General features: G+C 34.7%; 2 protein-coding genes across 3 annotated transcripts; both read left to right on the plus strand.

Annotated features, from left to right (window-relative positions):
• The first annotated feature begins 5,901 nt into the window (after positions 1-5,901).
• On the plus strand, positions 5,902-14,560 carry LOC118049219 (auxin response factor 6). 2 transcript variants are annotated; one of them, XM_035059153.2, is made up of 14 exons: positions 5,902-6,573; positions 6,832-6,944; positions 7,456-7,554; positions 7,636-7,692; positions 7,772-7,930; positions 8,049-8,133; positions 9,105-9,195; positions 9,591-9,755; positions 9,837-9,959; positions 10,978-11,053; positions 11,170-11,317; positions 11,428-12,608; positions 13,142-13,332; positions 13,992-14,560. In XM_035059153.2, the coding sequence occupies exons 1-14, from the start codon at positions 6,516-6,518 to the stop codon at positions 14,251-14,253; spliced, it is 2,808 nt and encodes a 935-aa protein (XP_034915044.1). In that variant the 5' UTR covers positions 5,902-6,515; the 3' UTR covers positions 14,254-14,560. The 2 variants fall into 2 exon arrangements, with proteins under 2 accessions (XP_034915044.1, XP_034915045.1); XM_035059154.2 differs by having other exon boundaries at positions 5,903-6,573; positions 11,431-12,608.
• A 3,295-nt stretch (positions 14,561-17,855) lies between these two features.
• LOC118049220 (protein DETOXIFICATION 41) lies at positions 17,856-21,140 on the plus strand. Its single transcript, XM_035059155.2, has 8 exons — positions 17,856-18,518; positions 18,822-19,366; positions 19,456-19,542; positions 19,630-19,686; positions 19,896-20,134; positions 20,224-20,342; positions 20,512-20,598; positions 20,693-21,140. The coding sequence occupies exons 1-8, from the start codon at positions 18,213-18,215 to the stop codon at positions 20,762-20,764; spliced, it is 1,512 nt and encodes a 503-aa protein (XP_034915046.1). The 5' UTR covers positions 17,856-18,212; the 3' UTR covers positions 20,765-21,140.
• Positions 21,141-21,258: the final 118 nt, after the last annotated feature.

Here is a 21,258-nt window from a genome sequence, read left to right on the forward strand (position 1 = left end):
CGGAACTGAAGCTTTTTTAATTTTTACTTTTCAAAAGTGGTTTTTTTTTAAAAAATAAATATTTTTTATTTTTTTCTTTGCTTTAAATTAATATATTTTTTTGGTGTTTTTAGATAATTTTTATGTGCTAATATCAAAAATAATTTTTAAAAAATAAAAAAAATATTATTTTAATATATTTCTAAATGAAAAGCATTTTAAAAAACAATTACAAATCACATTTCCAAACATACTCCAATGATCAAGGGAAACAATAGGCAATAATATTATATAGAAAATGTTATTAAAATTTAGTGTTAGATCGTCCTGCTGAACTATCACGACGAAATGAGATGTAGTTAAGCTGATCAGAATTTGAGTTTACTTCATAAATGTCACCAGTTCGAGTCTCATAAACCTTAAGACTACTAAAAGGCTTACATAATCGTTAATTTCAGGATCCGCGAGACCAGTTAAGATATACGCAAATTGACTCAAATATCTATTTTAATAATAATAATAAAAATCTATTAGAACATGTGTAATTACAATTGCCTATTAAAAGGTACCTATAGAAATATAATGAGACACCAGCAAATCACAATATTTAAGTATTCAAAATTTAATGGTTTCATCATGTAATTCGGAGACCATTTTTTTAATTTACACTTGATTTCTTCTATAATTGATTACTAGATTGATTTGATTTAAATCTAGCATCATGAAAATAACTGACTGGCATTGAGGATTTATTACATACCCTCTCCCATGTTATTGTGGCCCACTAAAATGGTTTATTTTTCCTCTTTTTTCTTCAAGGAATATTGATAAAAAAAAAGAGGAAATGAAAAGAAAAGAAAGAAAGAAAAAAGACAATCAAAGCCACGTTGGTGACTCGCCACCAACACGCGTTGCCCTAAAAAAGAGACCAAGTCATAACAATTCTTTTTAGCACTATTAAGAAAGCCACGAATAGAGCTTGGACAAATAGTTAGTTTGGGAGTGTAGTTGTAATTATTTTTTACAGTGTTTTTTATTTAAAGATATATTAAAATAATATTTTTTTTTTTTTTAAAAATTATTTTTAATATCAGCGCATCAAAACAATTTAAAAACTCAAAAAAATATTAATTTGAAGTAAAAAAAATATAAAAAAATATATAATTTTTTTAAAAAATACTTTTTAAACATAAAAACAAATAAAACGAAAACCTATGCACCACTTGAATGGGGTGGCAATGTTTCCATGTACATTGGCGCGTGCAACACATGCTATTTTTTTTTCCTGTTTATTACCTTAGCAATCATTTTATTTTATTTGATCTTTGGTAACCTTTCATTTTATTTATTTTTATCTTTGATCCCTCATTTCTGGTGATTCTTCAAATTAGCCCTGAACTGTAATATTTTTTTACCTAGGTTGGCTTAAAGGTGACTGGGTCGTGTTTTGGCTAGCTTGGTCAACGGGTCACTTCGAATAACTGAGTTGAAACATGAAGCATGCAACAAAGCATGACATGATGCAGTGATGAAAAAAAAATAAAAGAACACATGAACTGTGCCAGCATTTTTTTTTTTGTGGTTCATTTTTTTTTTTTTTTTTTTTCAAAAAAAATAAACGTGGACACATGATTAAAAATGGTATTAAACGGCATGACGGGATCATTAATTTTTTTTTTATATTTTATTTATTATTAATAATTTTTTGAATGTTTATTAATACATAATAGTGATTAGTTTTACTGGAACACGCATGTGCCAATTCTTATTTTTTCCCACTTGTTCCATTGTCATCTTCTTTTTTAAAATCCAATATTCATTTATAACTTTCCTTTTTTTTTTTTTTTTTTTTTTTTTTTTCTGGTCCCTACTCTTAAAATTAGCTCCAAGTATCATGGACCCTATCAAGGTTTAACGAGGGAGAAAATAATGGAAGAGAAATTAATGGAGTAGATCGCATACCGGACTGGCTTGTTGTGGTCGTGCCATTTATGGATCTAATAAATTAACTTTAATTGATCGGAATTGATTCAATATAACACTATTTTTTTATTTCAATCATTTTTTTTTATTTTATCATTTAATGATTTATTGTTTCACATTTGAGCATGATCAAGTCATCCAAGGGTTAAAATAACATCAAATTATTAACTTTTACCCAAGTTAGTTTTGAATAAAATGATCAGATTGTGTTTGGGCTACCATGATCAAACAGCCATGTCGAATAATTGGAGTCGAAACCTGAATCATGCAAGGAACCACAACTTGGCGCAAAGTTGTAAAAAAAAAAAAAAAAAATTGGTTTTGACAAGGGTGATGGAATTGTGTTTGGGCTACCTTGATCAAATAAGCCAGGTCGAACAATTGAAGTTTCGAGACCGTTTATTTGGGAGGTTGCGTTTGCATTTGAAGCAAAACTCATGAGCAACATATTTGGTAATAAAAAAAACATCATTTATTGTACATGGAGCCATTGTTATCTATGTTTGTAAAGCATGGGCGAGGCAAAGCAGCTCTTCGCTGTTTTTGTGGAGAGTGAATTAAATTCACTCTCCATTGTTCCGGGCGGACCAAGGTCTGGTTCAAAGCTAAATGCATTGAACCGGATCTGACCCTTGTAAAATAAAAAATATATATACTTTATTCAAAAAAATTAGTGTTTAATGTTATTCAATAACATTATATAAATTAGACGGAGATCGTTTAATGACGTAGTATTTGTAGAATTTGATCGCAATCCCGATTTTATTCATGATGATATTTTACATGATGTTGTTGTGCGCTTAAGAAACCAAAAAAACTATAGTACTTGTCGAATGTATTTCATACGTGATGGAGTTGGAGATAGTTTAATGAAACAATAAAAATATTTTATATGAAGTATTATTTTTTTCATGATGTAATAGTAGTAGTTAAATCTATAATATTTAAATTAAAAACCATCAGTTATTTTAAAAAAAAAAAACACATTACTTTTTGGTTCAACTGTTTCCACACCAAATTTCAAACCAGCCTTTTTATTATAAAACGCTGTGCAAAGTTAATTTTTTTTTTTTTTTAATTTTTTTAAAAAAAATTAGACACTGACACATGATTAAACATGGTATTAAATGGCATGACGATGGTGATGCTAAATAGATATTAAGCATGCGAAGTTGGCTCATGCAGATCAAGGTAGCAACAAGAAACAAGTGCAGTATGTAGGGTGACAGTATCCTCCCATGGACTGGATAAAATTAAATGTAGATGGTTGTAGCAAATGCAACCCAGGAGGGATTCTAAGAGACAACTTGGGTACATGGTGTAAGGGTTTTGCTATTAATACGGGTATTTGTTCATCAGTCAAGGCAAAATTGTGGGCTTTTATCACTGATTCGGAACTAGCCTGGTCTCTTAGGATTAGACAAGTTGTTTTGGAATCAGATTTTTTATTGGTGATTCATCTAATTACAAGGCCAACTGTTAAGGTAGATGCAAATTATACTCTAATCATGAAAGCACGAGAGCTTTTAGTCAAGGATTGGAAGGTCAAAATTTAGTATATATTCAGAGAGGCTAACACAGCAGCAGATTGGTTAGCAAATTATATCTTAGAAGTCCAATAACTAGATTATCCAGTATCTACCATTAGAGTTGTTTTTGACATTGTACCATGATCTTATTGGATCCACTCTTCCTCGTTTAATATAGTTTTTTTTCCGAACTTTAAGCCTTGATTATTATTTTTTTTAAAAAGGCATGACGTGTCATGAATTTTTTAAGAGATTTCGCTTATTATTAACAATTTCTTTTTACCTATCAATACATAATAGTCTGTTAGTTTTACTGAATACACCACCGAGCTTTAAAAAAATAAATACTCGCCATTAATTTGGGGCCTAGCCTTCATAGACGGATTAATGCATGGATAAAGCGGAGGAGCAGCTTACTCCTCCTTAGACACATAGGCCCAAAAAAGATGGCTCGTCGCGAGCGACTGTTGACCATTTGAAAGGCTAGTGGATCAGAGTTAAATCAAATCAATCAAAGCTTTTATATATGCTCTCGTGAGTCGTGATGCACGGATCAATACATGGTCTCGGTGCTTGCAAAGCTAATCCACTAAAATAAAGCTCCTGTCTAGTCGACGAAACGGACATGGACAGTGCTGCAGATTACTTGTAAATCCCTGGACTTAATATTATTTTTAAGTACAATTTAGATCATTTATCCACCTATTTATTCATCTATCGTTTTCAAAACATTCTAAAAACGCCCTGTGAATTGTAAACGTGGTTTTTTTTTTTTTTTTTACAGTGTAACATGGTTGTTTTTTTTTAAATATATTTTTATTTAGAAATTTATTAAAATAATATTTTTAATTATTTTTTTTAAAATTATTTTTAATACCAGCACATCAAAATAATTTAAACATACCAAAAAATTATTAATTTAAAACAAACAAACAAATAAAAAATTTTAATTTTTTAAAACATAAAAACAACAATTAGTTTATCGATTATTTTTGTAAAAAGAAAACTATTTTTAATGTTACAAGCAATGATTTGAACAGTGTTCACATTGCTTTTATTTTTATTTTTATTTTTAATGTTTGAGAACAATTCAATATTTAATGCCCATCATGTTATAATTTTTTTTTTATCAAACTTGTATTAATTCATGAGAAATTGATATTTATGAATCTTTAAAATAGTAAAAATTCACTATAAATTGTTCTAAAAATATTTATGTTTCAAGAAAGTAACCAACCAAAATGCAATTAAGAGTTGGACTAGCACAAAAGTTTTTTATTTATATATATATTTTAAATATTTTAAGGTTGCTACAACATAAAAACATTTTAAATTTATATATTTACAAGTTTTTACTTTTACAGCAATAAAATCCAATACCAGCTATAACTATAATCACAACAAAAGCTTGTTAATTTATATATTTTAAAAATAATTTAAATTTTTTTTAGTATTTTTAAATTGTTTTGATATATTAATATTAAAAATAATTTTTTTATAAAATATTATTTTAATATATTTCAAAGTAAAAACAGTTAAAAAAATCATTACAACACTAACAAATATATATATATATATATATATTTTTTTTAAAAAAGGCAAACAAAAACAGGGACTTTTTTCTCTCTCCCATCTCTCTAACATCGTAGTAAAGTGCTTTCTTAAAAAAGAAACTGTACAGGTAGATCCTCCAGAACAATGGTTCATGGCTGTCTTCGCGCACACCACATCAATAGATCTCATTCTATGATGCGGAAGTGAATGGTTGTTGTGAGGGATGAGTGAGAGAGAAACAGGGAGTGTTTGGACAATCCTCCCACCCACCATCTCTTCCCTTACACAATCCGAGATCCATGCAAAAGATTGTCCGAGGCATGGATAATTTTGAAAGAACGGGCCCCACGACAATATCTCCATATCTCAGGGGTCCCACAAATTCTCAAACGATAATGACCGTCAAATAATTATTTTTGACAACCTAGATCTAGGAAAAACTTACAAGATTCCAAGATTGATTGTCTAAAAAGCCTTTTTGCTAATGCAAGAACCGGACCCCACTGTTCAAGTTACAAAAACAAATAAATAACAACAGCAAAAACAAATATCACAATCCATTAAATAACCCGTTCGCTTCGCTTACGAGTATTTTCATAAAGTATATTTTATCATTAAAAGATATTAAATTTATGATTTTTAATGTAAATTTTAGTACAATAATACTAAAAAATACAAAATCTATTCTTCTACCGTAGAGCAGAGAGTACTTATTTCTACGTGGATCGTTGAGTAAATAAAAGGAGGGAGAGATGGACCCCATCAACCGAGAAATGATGACCACTGTATTAAATTGATTGATTGATCTCTCTCCCTCTCTGTTAGAGCTTGGAAGAGAAGACCAAACCCTCCCTTTCAAGATAGAAAAAAAAAAAAACGTAAAGAAGAGAAAAGCCCTTTACGGAAGTCTCACTAGTCACTACTAGATACTATTCCTCTCTCTCTCTCTCTCTCTCTCTCTCTCTGCTTCAGCTTCGCGTCAAAAGAAAAAATAAAAAAGAAAAACACAAACCCTCAAGAAACAAAAAGGAGTGTCCTTTTCATCAGCAAGGTTCACTTAACTTGTCTCATTCTTATCTCTCTCAAAAATCTTTACATGCCATAACTGAGAGCTGAGTTATTTTTATTTCTGAGATCTGAAAGGAAAGTTAGGGTTTTTATTTGGTGTGGAGGGGAGAGAAATGTGGGAGCTTGGGGTTTAAAAAAGGAGAAGATCTGAGAAGTTCATGAAGCTAGCAAGGAGTGTTTTGTTTTGTTGTAGTGGAACTGGAAGTGGTTTTGGATGATAGTTGTTTTCAAGTTGAGCAAGTGTATTCTTGGTTTTACTGTTGGCGGTGGGAGGGTGGGTGGGTGGGGCTTTCTTCTTCGGTTAAATAATAATTGAAAGATATTATTGTTAGTGTTTGGTTTTTGAGGCTATTAATTAAAGACCGTATTTTGTTTTCCGGGTTCATTTTTTTTTTCTGAAGAATGAGACTTTCTTCTTCCTCATCTTCTACAACTGGGTTTAATCAGGTGACTCAAGAAGGTAAAAAAGACTCAAACTTTGGCGTGTTCTTCATGTTTTTACCGCTTTTCTTGCACTTGCATGCTAATTTTTACATGGGGTCCGTGCATGTTGTGCTTTGATAGAGCTTGATGTTGCTTTTATGTGAATATTTCAAGTTTTTACATTGAACATTGAAAATTGCTACATATTTGTGTGTGTATCCTGATTTCTTGCTATAATTGTTGATGTGCCATGCAAATTCATGCAATTGTGCGGGAATGTTTGTTTCTTCTGTAGGGGATAACAAATGTTTGAATTCTGAGCTGTGGCATGCATGCGCGGGGCCTCTTGTGTCGCTGCCTCATGTTGGAAGCCGAGCTGTGTACTTTCCACAGGGTCACAGTGAACAGGTTAGTGAAATAACTTTGTTTGATTTCAAACTTGCTATCAAAATTTAGTCCTAGGAGAACACTTGTACGCTTTGCCTGACAACCTGACATCGATATTAACTTATTCATCATTAAATGATACTCGTACTGCATAATTTGTAGTTTTTTAGGGGTTATTTCACGTATGTTGTTGTTGTAGAAGGGAAAAATCTTATATTTGGCAGGCTAGCACCTTGCTTACACATGTAATTTTACTTTTGTAAATGGTAAAGAGATGTTTGGGCCTTTTTTTTTTTAATATCGCTTTGCATATATTCTTCTTTGTTGTCTGTATTAAGTTGCATATTTGCTCTTTTTTCTGTGTAAACTAAGTGTCTTTTAAGTTCTGTATAAAGTCGTAGATGGCATATATCCTACTTTCATAGTGAGATGTTAATGCTTCTTTAGCTAATCTCATGTACGCACAAGCATGTAAGTTCTGTTTTTCACCACTCTGCTAGCATTTTAAAAGGGTCTTCCATTTTCTGTTTAGGTTGCTGCTTCAACCAACAAGGAAGTTGATGCTCACATCCCTAATTACCCAAGCTTACCTGCACAGCTAATCTGCCAGCTTCACAATGTGACGATGCATGTAAGTGATTTGTTCTTAATATGCTTCTGATTGGCATAAAATGCTGCTGCTGAACTCAAATGTTTTATGTTTTAACTACAGGCTGATGTTGAGACAGACGAAGTTTATGCACAAATGACCTTGCAGCCCTTAAGTCCGGTATTTTTTATTCCTAGCTTGGATTTTGAGTTTCCTTGTCTTGTGCTGTTTTTCCTGCCTTGACGTACTTCTTTTCCAGGAAGATCAAAAAGATGCTTACCTATTGCCAGCAGAGCTAGGTACCGCCAGCAAACAACCGTCTAACTATTTCTGTAAGACATTGACTGCAAGTGATACTAGCACTCATGGAGGATTTTCTGTTCCTCGAAGAGCAGCTGAAAAAGTCTTTCCTCCTCTTGTGGGTCCCGTTTTATTATTCACCTGTTTTTGTTTGCATGATGTTTCTGCAGGTTTTGAGCTCATTGCCATCATTCTTTATCAATTAATTTGTTTGTTCTATCATGTTGCTCTTGTAGGATTACTCCCAGACACCTCCAGCTCAGGAACTAATAGCGAGAGATCTTCATGATAATGAGTGGAAATTCAGACATATATTTCGGGGTGAGTTTTTGTATAATGAAAATTTTCAAGATTGTGTTTTTGACATGTTTGGAACAATCATTTTTCAATATTGTTTGCCTGTTACCCTGTTTGCATGTTTTTTTCTTTCGCTCATCATGATTTAGCTGGGCCGTTTTCATATTTCTTTGAATTAGAAATCACTTTTGGATCTTTGGATATGTAAGCAGTACCAGTGACATCTTTGATATTGTTGATTGCACTCTTGTGAGGACCGAACTCCAAATCTGTAATAAAATCTCAGATAAAGGAGGAACACAAAAAATTCCTGAATAGGAAACTAGAGTGAATATTACTGAATGACAAAATAGATTGGATTCTCAATCAAGACTTCTTTACTAAGAGGCAAAACAAAACTAAGTATCCTAATATCAACTAAAATCTCGCCTAATTAAATAAAATTAAAATTTCAGGCACCAATCTTTGAAGTTTTGCTTTGTTCCCCATCACAAATTTAATAGATACGACAAGTTCATATGGCTGTTCTCAATCACCAAGTAAACAAAAATACTCTTGTTTACTTGGTGACTGTAAGTTGTACGTCGTCATTCTTATGTTCATAGCTCTATAATTATGGAATATGAAGATGGGAAAAGTCTCACTTGAAATTGAAGAAAAATACATATGCGGAGCTGGTGCTTGTATTGATGAGATGGGATGGAAGATTGAGTTTCTATATCTTTCAGAACTTTTGTTCAATATTATCCTTTTCTTGTTTGGATTTGAAAATTAAATATGAAAATGAATGCTTGGCGAAAAATAAAGTAGCACTTTGGTAAATGAATGCTTGCATATGTTACTGGCTTATCTTTACTGCTGGACAATGATGATCACTTTGGTAAAAAGTAATGTGAGTATAGTGGATATTCTTGCCAAAGTGATGAGAAGAAACTGGCAGGATGTTCGAATAGCGAATTCCTGCTTCTCATAACCTCTTTCCTGTGAATTTTCAGGACAACCCAAGAGGCATCTTCTTACAACAGGATGGAGTGTGTTTGTTAGTGCAAAGAGGCTTATTGCTGGTGATTCTGTCCTTTTCATTTGGTAGGATATTTCTCAACCCTGACTAGATGATTTAACTTGCTTTTACAGCATGTTAACATGGATGAGTGTGTGGAGAATCAATCTGCTTAAGATACGCCCCAATCTATCCTGATGGCAGCTTAAAAAGATCCAACAAAATGCTCTCTGTTCTTTGATCTATATTTTTGGATGTGAACTATAGAGATTTAATCTAGAAGTATTCCACATGCACCCATTTTTTTGTAAGAGGGGACTAGCCAGGCTGTGTCCAATCCCTGCTCGCATACTGTATGTACAATGCAGCTTTGTGGCAATCATCTTCTTTTTGGCTGACCTTAAATCTATTGAGGCTGGAAGTTGAATGGTCCTCAAATCCAGTGGCAATCACATTCCAATCAACATTTTTCTTTTGCCAGGAATGAGAAGAATCAATTACTCTTGGGTATTCGGCGAGCTAATCGTCCACAAACTGTTATGCCTTCATCAGTTTTATCAAGTGATAGCATGCACATAGGTCTTCTTGCTGCTGCAGCGCATGCAGCGGCCACTAATAGCCGTTTTACAATATTTTATAATCCCAGGTAAAATATCTTCTAGCACAACATTGAAAATACTTTAATATTAGAATGTCAATATTGCTCATTTATGTTGTTTGATTGTAGGACTAGTCCCTCGGAATTTGTCATTCCCCTGGTCAAGTATATTAAAGCAGTATACCATACAAGGGTTTCGGTGGGCATGAGATTTAGGATGCTATTTGAAACAGAAGAGTCAAGTGTCCGCCGGTAAGTCTGCTAGCAGTTTGACATGGAATTGATTCTCTAGGACGAAGTCTTACTTTGTCATTTTGTTACTGGTAATTTGTTATGCTGTTTTGACTCTTTAATTTTGTTTACAATATTGCATGCTCAACAACTTTTTACATTCTTACAGAGCTTTGTACCCAGCCACCCCTTTAATGTGTTAAACTGCTGGTGCTTAGAGTAGTCTTAAAGTACCCTTGTAGCTTACTCATTGGCTTAGAGGTGCCTCAATTGCACTCTTATTTTCACTCTTATATACAGTTTCTGCAATTTTTCTATTGAAGTGATGGAGATAACAAAAATTTTGGCCTGTAGTGCCTCGGGTATAATGAGATACAATGTGGAATGGATATGTGTGGTGCATCCTCCTCTTTTGTGTGGCATCTAAGAATTCCTAGTGAGTGATGCCTAGGAGTCCAAGTGCTGTTCTAGATATTTCTATCCTTGGTCTAATTGCTATCATTTGTTTAAGAAATGACACCTATCTTTGGCCTTCACCTGGTAGTTTAAAGTTTTCTGTCAAGTAACCATTTAAGATGTTAGAGCCTCTTTAACCTTTTGTTCAGGATTACATATTGTACTGACGCCCATAATTTATAAACTAATCCACGTTTCAAGTCTGATGGGATTTCATTTGAAGGTGCACGCAAACTATTTTAGCCTATATTTGGCTTTCATGTAATAGCCTGTGGTTTTGGGTTGATGGGATTTCATTTGAAGGTGCACGCAAACTATTTTAGCCTATATTTGGCTTTCATGTAATAGCCTGTGGTTTTGGGTTGAGTGGTCATTTGATAAGTTTGAGCTATTTTCTTATAGCCATGCGTTTTCAATTCTTTTTTTTTTAATTGCTACACCACCTATACCAGATTAAATTAGTGTTTTGATTGTGTACTAATTGCTCAGATTGCCTGTACATCATCGTTTCCAATTTTTCTCCTATTTCATTTGCTGGCTCATTTTCTCAGCTGTCTACTGACTCCATTATGTTTGATTCCAGGTACATGGGTACTATAACTGGTATTAGTGATTTAGATCCTGCTCGATGGCCAAATTCACATTGGCGCTCTGTCAAGGTTTGGTGGAACTTCATTGTTTTTTTACTTGTATCTGTGAAGCCCTTTTTTTAATGATTTATTCAGAGTTTTTCTTTATTGTGCAATTTTAAACAACTTTTTTACTGCTAATTTAGGTTGGCTGGGATGAATCCACTGCAGGGGAGAGGCAGCCAAGAGTGTCTTTGTGGGAGATTGAGCCGTTAACTACATTCCCAATGTATACATCTGCCTTCCCTATGAGACTGAAAAGGCCATGGCCATCTGGGCTACCGTCTTTCCATGGTATGTGTCGTTGCTGTTCAGTGCTAGGAAGTAAGATGTTATCTTCACCAATCAAATGTTAAGTTTGACACTTAAATGATCCTTTTGTTCCCTCCTGAATCTTCCAAAAGCAGGTCTGAAAGATGATGATTTGGGCATTAATTCACCAATGATGTGGCTTCAAGGAGGGGTTGGAGATCTGGGAGTTCATTCTCTGAACTTCCAGAACTTTGGTGTAGCTCCCTGGATCCAGCCAAGGTTTGAAGCTTCTATGCCAGCTCTACAACCTGATGTGTACCAAACAATGGCAGCTGCTGCACTTCAAGAAATGCGACCAGTGGAATCTTCCAAACTAGCATCTCATTCTCTTTTGCAGTTCCAGCAATCTCAAAATTTATCTACTGGGCCTGCTGCTTTGGTTCAGAGGCAGATGTTGCAGCAGTCAAATCTTCAGAACGCTTTTCTTCAGAACTTTCAAGAAAACCAGGCTTCAACACAGGCCCAGCTACTGCAACAGCAGTTGCAGCAGCGCATTCAGTATACTGATCAGCAGCAGCAACGCCATCAACCCCAGCAGCAGCATCACCATCACCATCAGCAAGTTCAACAGCCTAAACAACTGAATGAATTGTCTGCTCAGCAGCAGATCCCAAATGTAATTTCAGCTCTGCCTCATCTTACGTCAGTTGCACCATCCCACTCTCCATCTTTGCAGGCGATTCCTTCCCAGTGCCAGCAGCAGGCCTTTTCAGAACCACTTGGGAACCCAATTGCTGCATCCGGAGTTTCTTCAGTCCCCAGTATCATGGGTTCATTACCCCAGGATCGGGGTCACTTGCTTAACTCAAATGGATCCAACACTGTCAGCTCTTCTGCCTTGTTAACAAAGCAAGCAGCATTTGGTCCTCAACTTTCTTCTGGAGCTGCTCCTGGTGTGCTACCCCAGGTGGAACAGTCGGGAACTACACAATCAGCTGTGTCCGATCTTGCTACCTTGCTAGCTCCATTCTCTGGAAGAGAGTACTCTACCTATCAAGGTGCTAATGATCCGCAAAACAATCTGCTGTTTGGAGTTAACATTGACTCTTCTGCATTCATGCTTCAGCATGGTATACCAAACCTGAGAAACATTGGCACTGAAAATGATCCGTTGTCTATTCCATTCACTGCTTCAACTTTTACAAGTGCTACTGGAAGTGATATTCCACTTACTTCAGACATGACTGCTTCAAGTTGCGTAGATGAATCAGGTTTCTTACAATCCTCTGAAAATGTGGATCAAGTAAACCCTTCAACAAGAACCTTTGTGAAGGTAATTTTTTATCCCTATATGTGTGTGCACATATGGAAATGTATGCATACATAAAGTGGCTTATAGGTCTTCAATTTGCAACTATATCATATGATAACAAACAAATTGGTATATATGTAGGAGGTCTGCCATTAATAACATTAGGTCATGCACAGTATGAAAATTCAATCTGACTTGTGGAAATTGTTGTAAATAATTCAAGGCATGCTGAAGTAGTATCATAAACAATCATGGTTGCCCCTTTTCTTTTCTTTGCCATTTGATTGTACTGTTTAAGTAATCTTGACATGGTTTATGTGATGTACAACCTATGAAGCAGTAAATGAATATCTCCTTGTATCTGAAAGTGCTTTAATTTTAATGAGCTATATTGTACAAGCATCGGTATTTGGTACAAATCTTTTATGAAAGGAGGGTATTCACGGTTTTGGTGCTTCAGTCTGCAACAAGTAATTGTAATTTGCCTCTATGTAGTCTGTGTTTCATGGCAGCTATCATTTTGTTACTTAATAAAAATACTCTAATTTTAACAGGTTCACAAATCAGGGTCCTATGGGCGATCACTAGATATTTCCAAGTTCAGCAGCTATGATGAGCTGCGCAGTGAGCTTGCTCGTTTGTTTTGCCTAGAAGGCCAATTAGAGGACCCACAGAGATCAGGCTGGCAGCTTGTATTTGTTGACCGGGAGAATGATGTGCTTCTCCTTGGTGATGATCCTTGGCAGTAAGTCCTTAAAATGTTTCTGGCATTCTTTTATTTTCTTATATATATAAATAGTTTTCCAAAATGGCAATTTAGGACAAAAAACTTGAGGCAATTCTATAACCACCTTTTCCATTAGGTCGCTTTGATGACTAGTAGTGCTTGGGCTCCATTGCCCTTCATTGCTCTATTGATTACACCAATTCACAAGGTTCTGTTACGGAGCCATGTACATGTTCAATTTCATATGGTGTTCCTTCATTGATCTTCAATTTTATTGTTCACTTACTGTATATGCTTTCGTTTTTTCTTTGAAAATCTAGTTGTTGTATACACTTGGGTGTTAAAAATGTGGGGTGCTCCTGGATGCTTATTCTTACTGGTCAAGTAGAGATAATAACTCTAGAGAATAAATCTTATCTAAAAGAAAAACGAGAAAACGAAGTTTGGGAACATACTTCCTGGTCCTAGCAGTCCATGCACACTTGTGACGAGGACATAAATTTATTCTTCAACTTAAGTGGAATAAATTTATGAAGAGTACAAGTGTGACCGAACCTTTTGGGAGGCATTTGCATTATTATTTCTTGTTACTTGAGAAATCTGTTTGCTTGTTGCTGGCATGTATACGTCTAATCTTGCTGGTTTACAATTCATTGCTGATGAACGTCTTTTTCCAGGGAATTTGTGAACAATGTCTGGTATATCAAGATCCTATCTCCCCTTGAAGTGCAACAAATGGGTAAAGAAGGTCTCACTTCTGCAGCTTCTGTGCCAAGCCAAAAGCTTTCTAATAGCACCAGCGATGGCTACATGAACAGACAGGATTTTAGAAACTCAAGCAATCCCGATGGCTACTTGAATAGACAGGATTTTAGAAACTCGAGCAATGGGATTGCATCCATCATGGGGTCTCTTGACTACCAAGGCAGATGCTCATAAAACCAGAAATCAAATGAAAATTAATTGTGATGTGAGTAACTATTTTATGGTGACTGTTATACATCCACTGAGCAGTAATGCTCTTACTTTTTTCCGGTGGGTAAAGTGTTGTGCATGGTCAAGTTTATCCTGCATATTACTGTAAATTGTAATTTAATATAGGAGACCTACTCTTATCACTATACTATGAACGTCATGAAAGCGTTAGGAGAGTGGCAGCATAGTGGTTTGTTTGTTACCCTTCCCGTGACTTGTGAGATGATCCTGATATTTTAAATTATTGAGCTTGGTCAGCATTTTCATTTCAGTTTGTGATTCGTAAATGCCCCGTGATTCATTTCATTTCATGTTCGAGTAATTAGCATTTCTTTTTTCGAAATAACTTGGTGCACTTTCTAGCAGATGAACTAGTAATTTCTGTAGTTTTGGATTGATAAACCGTTGTCCTTTTTCTGGGGTGGTGGCTGGGGATCGCAGTGGTCTGGTCAGTTCACTAGACAATCTTGCACCCAACTGTTGCTAGATGTCTTGAACGATCCAGGGTGAGGCTGCAAGTCTTTTCATTTTCAAGTAGAATCGGGGAATTAAGATCTTCCACCCGCTTGAATGAATCTGATACGGTTTGTTTAAGATCATGTTACTGGATAAGGTTTCTTAAATACTTGTATGCAAGCTGTGTTCGTTTTTTAACTCTCTGGTTTGATGGGTTTAATTCTTGTATTGCTTCGACTAATTCGAGGAAGTTTTGGGAAAGTCTCTTCTCCTGTTTATTACTTGTTAACAAATAATGATCTCCAACACTTCACCAATATTTTTTAGTAACCAAATAAATAGAAAATATATCAGTTGTGAAAGTTTAAGGGAAAATCTTTTGAGAACTCTTTCAAAGATAAAAATCCTTCGAAACAGTCAAATTCATTTTTCACTATGTCGAAAAATTACAAGAGGAGTCTCTATAGTTTATACTCATTTACTTAGTGAAATATTGGAACATGTTATTATTATTTTTTTTTTATCACAATGGCTTGTTAGTATACTATTGTTATTTTAACCGGAACATTCGATTGTTAAAATTTTAGAGATCAAATCTCTTCAAAAATTTCGTATATACTCCTCATGTTAAGAGTTTTGTATATGCTCCTCGTGTTAAGAGTATATGCTATATAACTTTATATAAATTCTTTAACTAGTTGGCACACTTACTTCAATATTCTGAAACTCTTTTATAAAGCACTAACTTTTCTTCAGACTTAACTTTTTATATAAACATATCTTATGTGATAAGAATAATAATAATTTTAAAGCTTTCTAGTTTGTTATATCAATTATAAATTGTTAAGATTATATTTTGATAATTTTTTCTTCTATAACTAAACTTATTTCTTATATTAACTAAATTAATCAGATAATTACAAAGAAAATTTAGATAAAGTTCAATCATAAACAAATTATGTTCTTACCTAACAAAACGAAATTTAGATTCTAGATTGCTCAACCGTTAACCACTTGTAGCAGGAATTCCCTTGTTGTATCTTCCAATTAAGGGTACTGGAGTGAGTCACAAAACCCCATTAAAAAAGGAAGAGAAGCGGGAAAAGGAAGAAAATGCTTTTGAGCAGTTCAGTAAGGGGCTCTGTTTTCTCAAGTAGTGCTGCGGTGTTTTTAATCTCTCATCTCATAAAAAAAAAAGTAGATAAATAAATTGATGTTCAAGAATTTTTTTTGGACTAAGGATGGTTTTTTGTTTTGACCAATTAAATATTTTTTAGGTTAAATATAGGTTTATTTAAGTTTACAAAGAATCTCTTAAATGTTTTCAAATAAAAAGATTGAAAAATGAGTTTTTTGAGTTCAAGAAGCTGTATTAGTTGGCTGAAATAAAACTAGTTGATGAATTTTTTTTAAATAAAAATATGGATTTTAATATATAAAAAGAGGATTGTTAGTCACGATATCCCACCCACCAAATGCCTAGCCTCATTTTGTCCTATGGTTTTTTTCCTTTAATTTTAATTAAAAATATACTTGGGATATATTTTATTAAATATATTTTTTAATAAAATTATAGCATTATTTTTATAATATTAGCAAGCATTTTTTTTATATAATCTTTCATATAGTGCCCCCCCCTAAATCTTATTTAGTGGCTTTCTCATGCATGTTTTATTATTATTATTATTATATAATTAAATAAAAATAGGTTTCAAAAAACAAAGTTATTAAGCCTTGCTAGGCCATGACTTGGTTTGCGGTTTGACAAATTAACTTGAATCAATCTAAATATCTCCATCTTAAAAAAAGCTTTTGATGTCAATCAACTCTTAGCTAATTTAATTTAAAATCTGAATTGGACAAGGAGCTAGGTCAGGAGGGTCTTTAAGTTGACCCAACAGATCAAGTCGGGTTTAATAACACTGTAAAAAATTTCTATGTGGTACGAGCAATGTATTATTATGATATTTTTAATACATTTACAATAAAATTACCCAAATATTATTTTTTTCTTATTAAGAATTTTTTTTTATGATCATTATAAGTTGTTGTCTTAAACAAATATTTTGATTAAAAATACTCAAAAAAGAGCTGCGTGTTGATAAGATAAAGAGGTTTTAATAAGAGACATGCCTTTTTAATCCTTATTTTAAATCACTAATTTTTTATATTTGTTTTGATTGCTTTTTATTTTATTAAATAAAAAATATAGAACAAAAATGTTATATATTTTTTTTATAGAAAAAATTATAAATGAAAAAAAGGATATTTTACTAGTAAATTATCTTATTTCAATAGAATTTAAATTATCACTCTTTTTACGGAATAAAAATATTTCCATAGAATAAAATAACAAAATTTTAAAGGTTTCAGTGACATGAAATTAGATATCTTAATTAGAATTCATTCATCAAGTTCCTACTTAGTTTTAAATTAGCATTGATATTTTTTTTAAAATATTTATTAATACATATAATTTTTTATTTATATTATTAAATATATCTATCAGTTTCAATTCACAAATAAAAAACCATGCTGGAAAACAGGTTCACAAGGTCCACACATTCTGGATTGCTCGGGTCAAAAGCAAGGGTCAACTTAGTAGCTATAAGTATGACCATGAGGTGGCGAAGGGTTGATACTTGGATCCCTGTGGCCTTACAACTTGTGCTGGAATGAAGATTAGGTGCACGCACGTGCTTTGACCTACCACGTCGCAGGTACCGTAAAACAGCCCCTGCGTTTGCCGTTTCCTGCCTCCGACCAAAGTTCACGAGTTTATTTGTCATGTTTGTTTTTTAAATTTTGTTTAATTTAAGAATATATTAAAATAATATTTTTTATTTTTAAAAAATTATTTCTATATCAGCACAATAAAATAATTTAAAAAATAAAAAAATATTAATTTAAAAAAAAAATAAAACAAAATTTTTTTAAAAACACTTTCAAAATAAAAAACCAAACAAACAAAAATATCATTCCATTAAGACCAGGCTACTTCAGTCAGGGCCCGGTCCCACTTGCTTTCTCCACACCTATACCGGATTTCCTCATCGTTTTAAAACATTGTTGGTTGGACGTATCAGGACGGGACAGGACTAGATGACATCCTGAAATGATAAATAAAGAGGGCTCATGGGATTCTAACAGGTTCTTGAAATTCAGAGGGTGACAGAGTGACAGTGACGTGGTAGAACAGTATGCGTGCCCCATTCGGAATTTCAAGATAAGAAAGTTGTTAATGGAATTCCACTCGGAGTTGAAATCAGGTAGCGAGGCATGAAATGGGTTAGCTTGAGCTACTCTTCTCCAGGCTCGTCTGCGTTCAGTATTAGAATGGTAGTTAAGAATTTAATCAGAGAATTATATAACGAAGGCTGCAAGACATATGCTACCTCTAATTATATATAAACTGACAAACCCTTCTAACAAGCACTTAGCAAGCAGTTCTGGCACAATTAATCAACATGGGCGAAGAATCAGGGTATCGGCCATTGTTATTCGGACCCGACTCCCGTCTTCCAGATATGTCATCTGTTGCAGTTGAAGAGTTCTTGGAGCACGGGCCTGTGCCTTTCCGGTGGTGGCCGCGTCTTGTTGCATGGGAATCAAGGCTCCTTTGGCTCCTCTCTGGTTCATCTATCATTGTTTCCGTGGCCACCTTCATGCTTAGTTTCGTGACCCAGATGTTTTCAGGGCATTTGGGTGCATTAGAGCTTGCCGGGGCATCCATCGCCAATGTAGGGATTCAGGGTCTTGCTTATGGAATAATGGTATGCCTTGTCTTTATTACTTTCTGTGATGATTTTGTCTTGTTCATTGAGATACATGACCTTCACATTCAAATGAAAATCTTAATTCTGGTTGAAGTGTACTCTTCGATCCTCCTCCAGTAGCTTAACTTTTTGAATTGAGATTGTTTTTTTTCTTTATATACTCTTTCGATGATACTTTTATATGCAACTTCATTAATTAAGAATAAAATAAAGATACAAAGCTTAATTGCTGCTTTCAATAAGTTCTATATAAGTTGTGATCACGCTTTATAACCTTCTAACTTGACTAATAATGAACAGCTGGGAATGGCCAGTGCCGTGCAAACTGTCTGCGGCCAAGCCTACGGAGCCAAAAAGTACTCTTCATTGGGCATCATTTGCCAAAAAGCAATTATATTGCACCTGGGAGCAGCTTTCCTCCTCACGTTCCTTTATTGGTTTTCGGGACCCGTGCTGCGAGGTATAGGGCAATCTGACAGTATAGCAGAGCAGGGCCAGATTTTCGCTCGTGGCCTGATACCTCAGCTGTATGCATTTGCATTAAGCTGCCCTATGCAGAGGTTTCTCCAAGCTCAGAACATAGTAAACCCTCTAGCATACATGTCTGTTGCGGTGTTCCTGCTCCACATTCTTCTCTCGTGGATCGTTGTTTATGTGCTCCAATACGGTCTCCTAGGAGCAGCTCTAACTCTGAGTTTCTCTTGGTGGTTGTTTGTCATCATAAACGCGCTTTACATTGTCCTGAGCCCATCTTGCAAGGAAACCTGGACTGGCTTGTCTACCAGTGCTTTCACAGGAATATGGCCTTATTTTAAGCTCACAGTCTCCTCTGCTGTCATGCTTTGGTATATAAAAGATTCACAACACTTCATGGTTCAGTACTGATTTCTACATTCTAATTACTTTGGATATTGATACTTCATTGATCATGCAGTTTGGAGATATGGTACAGCCAGGGACTGGTGCTTATATCAGGACTTCTCCCTAATCCAACAATATCACTGGACTCTATTTCTATCTGGTATGCCAACTGCTAGCATCTTCGTTTCCCACTTGCACAATGTCACTCTTTTTTACAAGTTCTAACTTGAAATGGAAATATCCCCAGCATGAACTACTTGAACTGGGACATGCAATTTATGCTAGGCCTAAGTGCTGCTACCAGGTTTGTCAACAACTCATACGCTTCCACTGTCATTAATCAAGGCATATATACTTCGATTCAATTCAATTCAATCCATTCAGTTTGTTTCCGTTGTCCTGAGCTTCCTTCCCGCATTGAATAAAAAAGCATAAACAGATAAGATGGCTAGAATACTAAGAAAATGCATACCGTCTATTTCAAACCAACGAGTTTTTTGAGTTGAATTGCAGCGTTCGAATAGGCAATGAGCTTGGAGCAGGTCATCCGAAAGTAGCGAAATTCTCGGTGATAGTGGTGAATGCCACCAGCATAATTATTAGTATAATTTTCAGTGCAATCGTTCTGAGTTTTCGAGTTGGATTAAGCAGACTCTTTACAAGTGACACTGCGGTTATAGATGCAGTTTCTGATTTGACTCCCCTGCTTGCCATCTCCGTTTTTTTAAATGGCATTCAGCCTATACTCTCAGGTCAGAATGTTACATTTTATGCATCAACTCCTGTTAAAGGCTATAACTACAAGGAAGAATAGACTAATCATTTTCTTGTTGAATTTCAGGTGTGGCCATTGGGAGTGGATGGCAAGCTATTGTAGCTTATGTTAACCTAGCCACGTATTATGTAATTGGTCTCCCAATTGGATGTGTTCTTGGCTTCAAAACCAGCTTAGGAGTTGTTGTAAGTTTCTCTCCCGTGCATTACTTTTTCCTTCTTTGGATTAATATGAGCCCGAGACCATCTTCTTATCGAGGGACGGAGAGGTCACTGGACTAAATCCAGCGATTGCTTGTCCTGAAATCTTGCTTACAGAAGAGAATTCAGATAAATCCATGTTGACTTGTTTCAGGGGATTTGGTCGGGGATGATCACAGGAGTTTTCTTGCAAACAGTAACTTTAATTATGCTTACTGTCAGAACAAACTGGAATGCTGAGGTAATCTAATTCATGTGGTGTCAACTACTTTTTCCCCTCCTATGTTGGATTGAATCGGGATTCATTGTCACTGTTGTTAAAAATGCATTCACAGGTTGAAAAAGCAGCAGAACGTTTGAATGTTTCAGCTAACGATGAGATCTCCAGCTTGGTGGATACCATTTAGGTTGTATTTCGTCGGTGTCTGACGATAAAATGAACAGATACAAATGAGAGAGATAGAGACATGTCTGGAGAAAATAAAGAATAACCAGAGTATCTTACAGGCATCTCCGTAGATTCCCACTTTTCCTTTTTGTTTCTCTTTCTGCTTTTCAAAATCCAGCAATGGCGTGATTGCAAGACATCCTGAGCCCAACTCATGTAAAATTAACTGAGAATAGGTTGGATAGACTTGTTTTGTTCCAGCAGTTCATTGCGTTCTGAACTGTTGCAATTGTGGCTGGTATATTCATGTACCAGGTCCATGATAACAGACCATGCTCCTCAGTACTGAAAACATGCGCAGCATTAATTAGGAAAAATGATAATAATCTTTTTTTTTTTTAAATGTCAGGGTGTAATGGTAGTTCCTGCCGCAACATGTGCAAAATGCTATTTGATGTTATAAATTGCTTGTGATGTAATAGAAGATTAAAGCCCCATTACATTATCATTGAT

Source organism: Populus alba, chromosome 2 (assembly GCF_005239225.2).
Source record: "Populus alba chromosome 2, ASM523922v2, whole genome shotgun sequence".
NCBI classification, from domain to species: Eukaryota; Viridiplantae; Streptophyta; class Magnoliopsida; order Malpighiales; family Salicaceae; genus Populus; species Populus alba.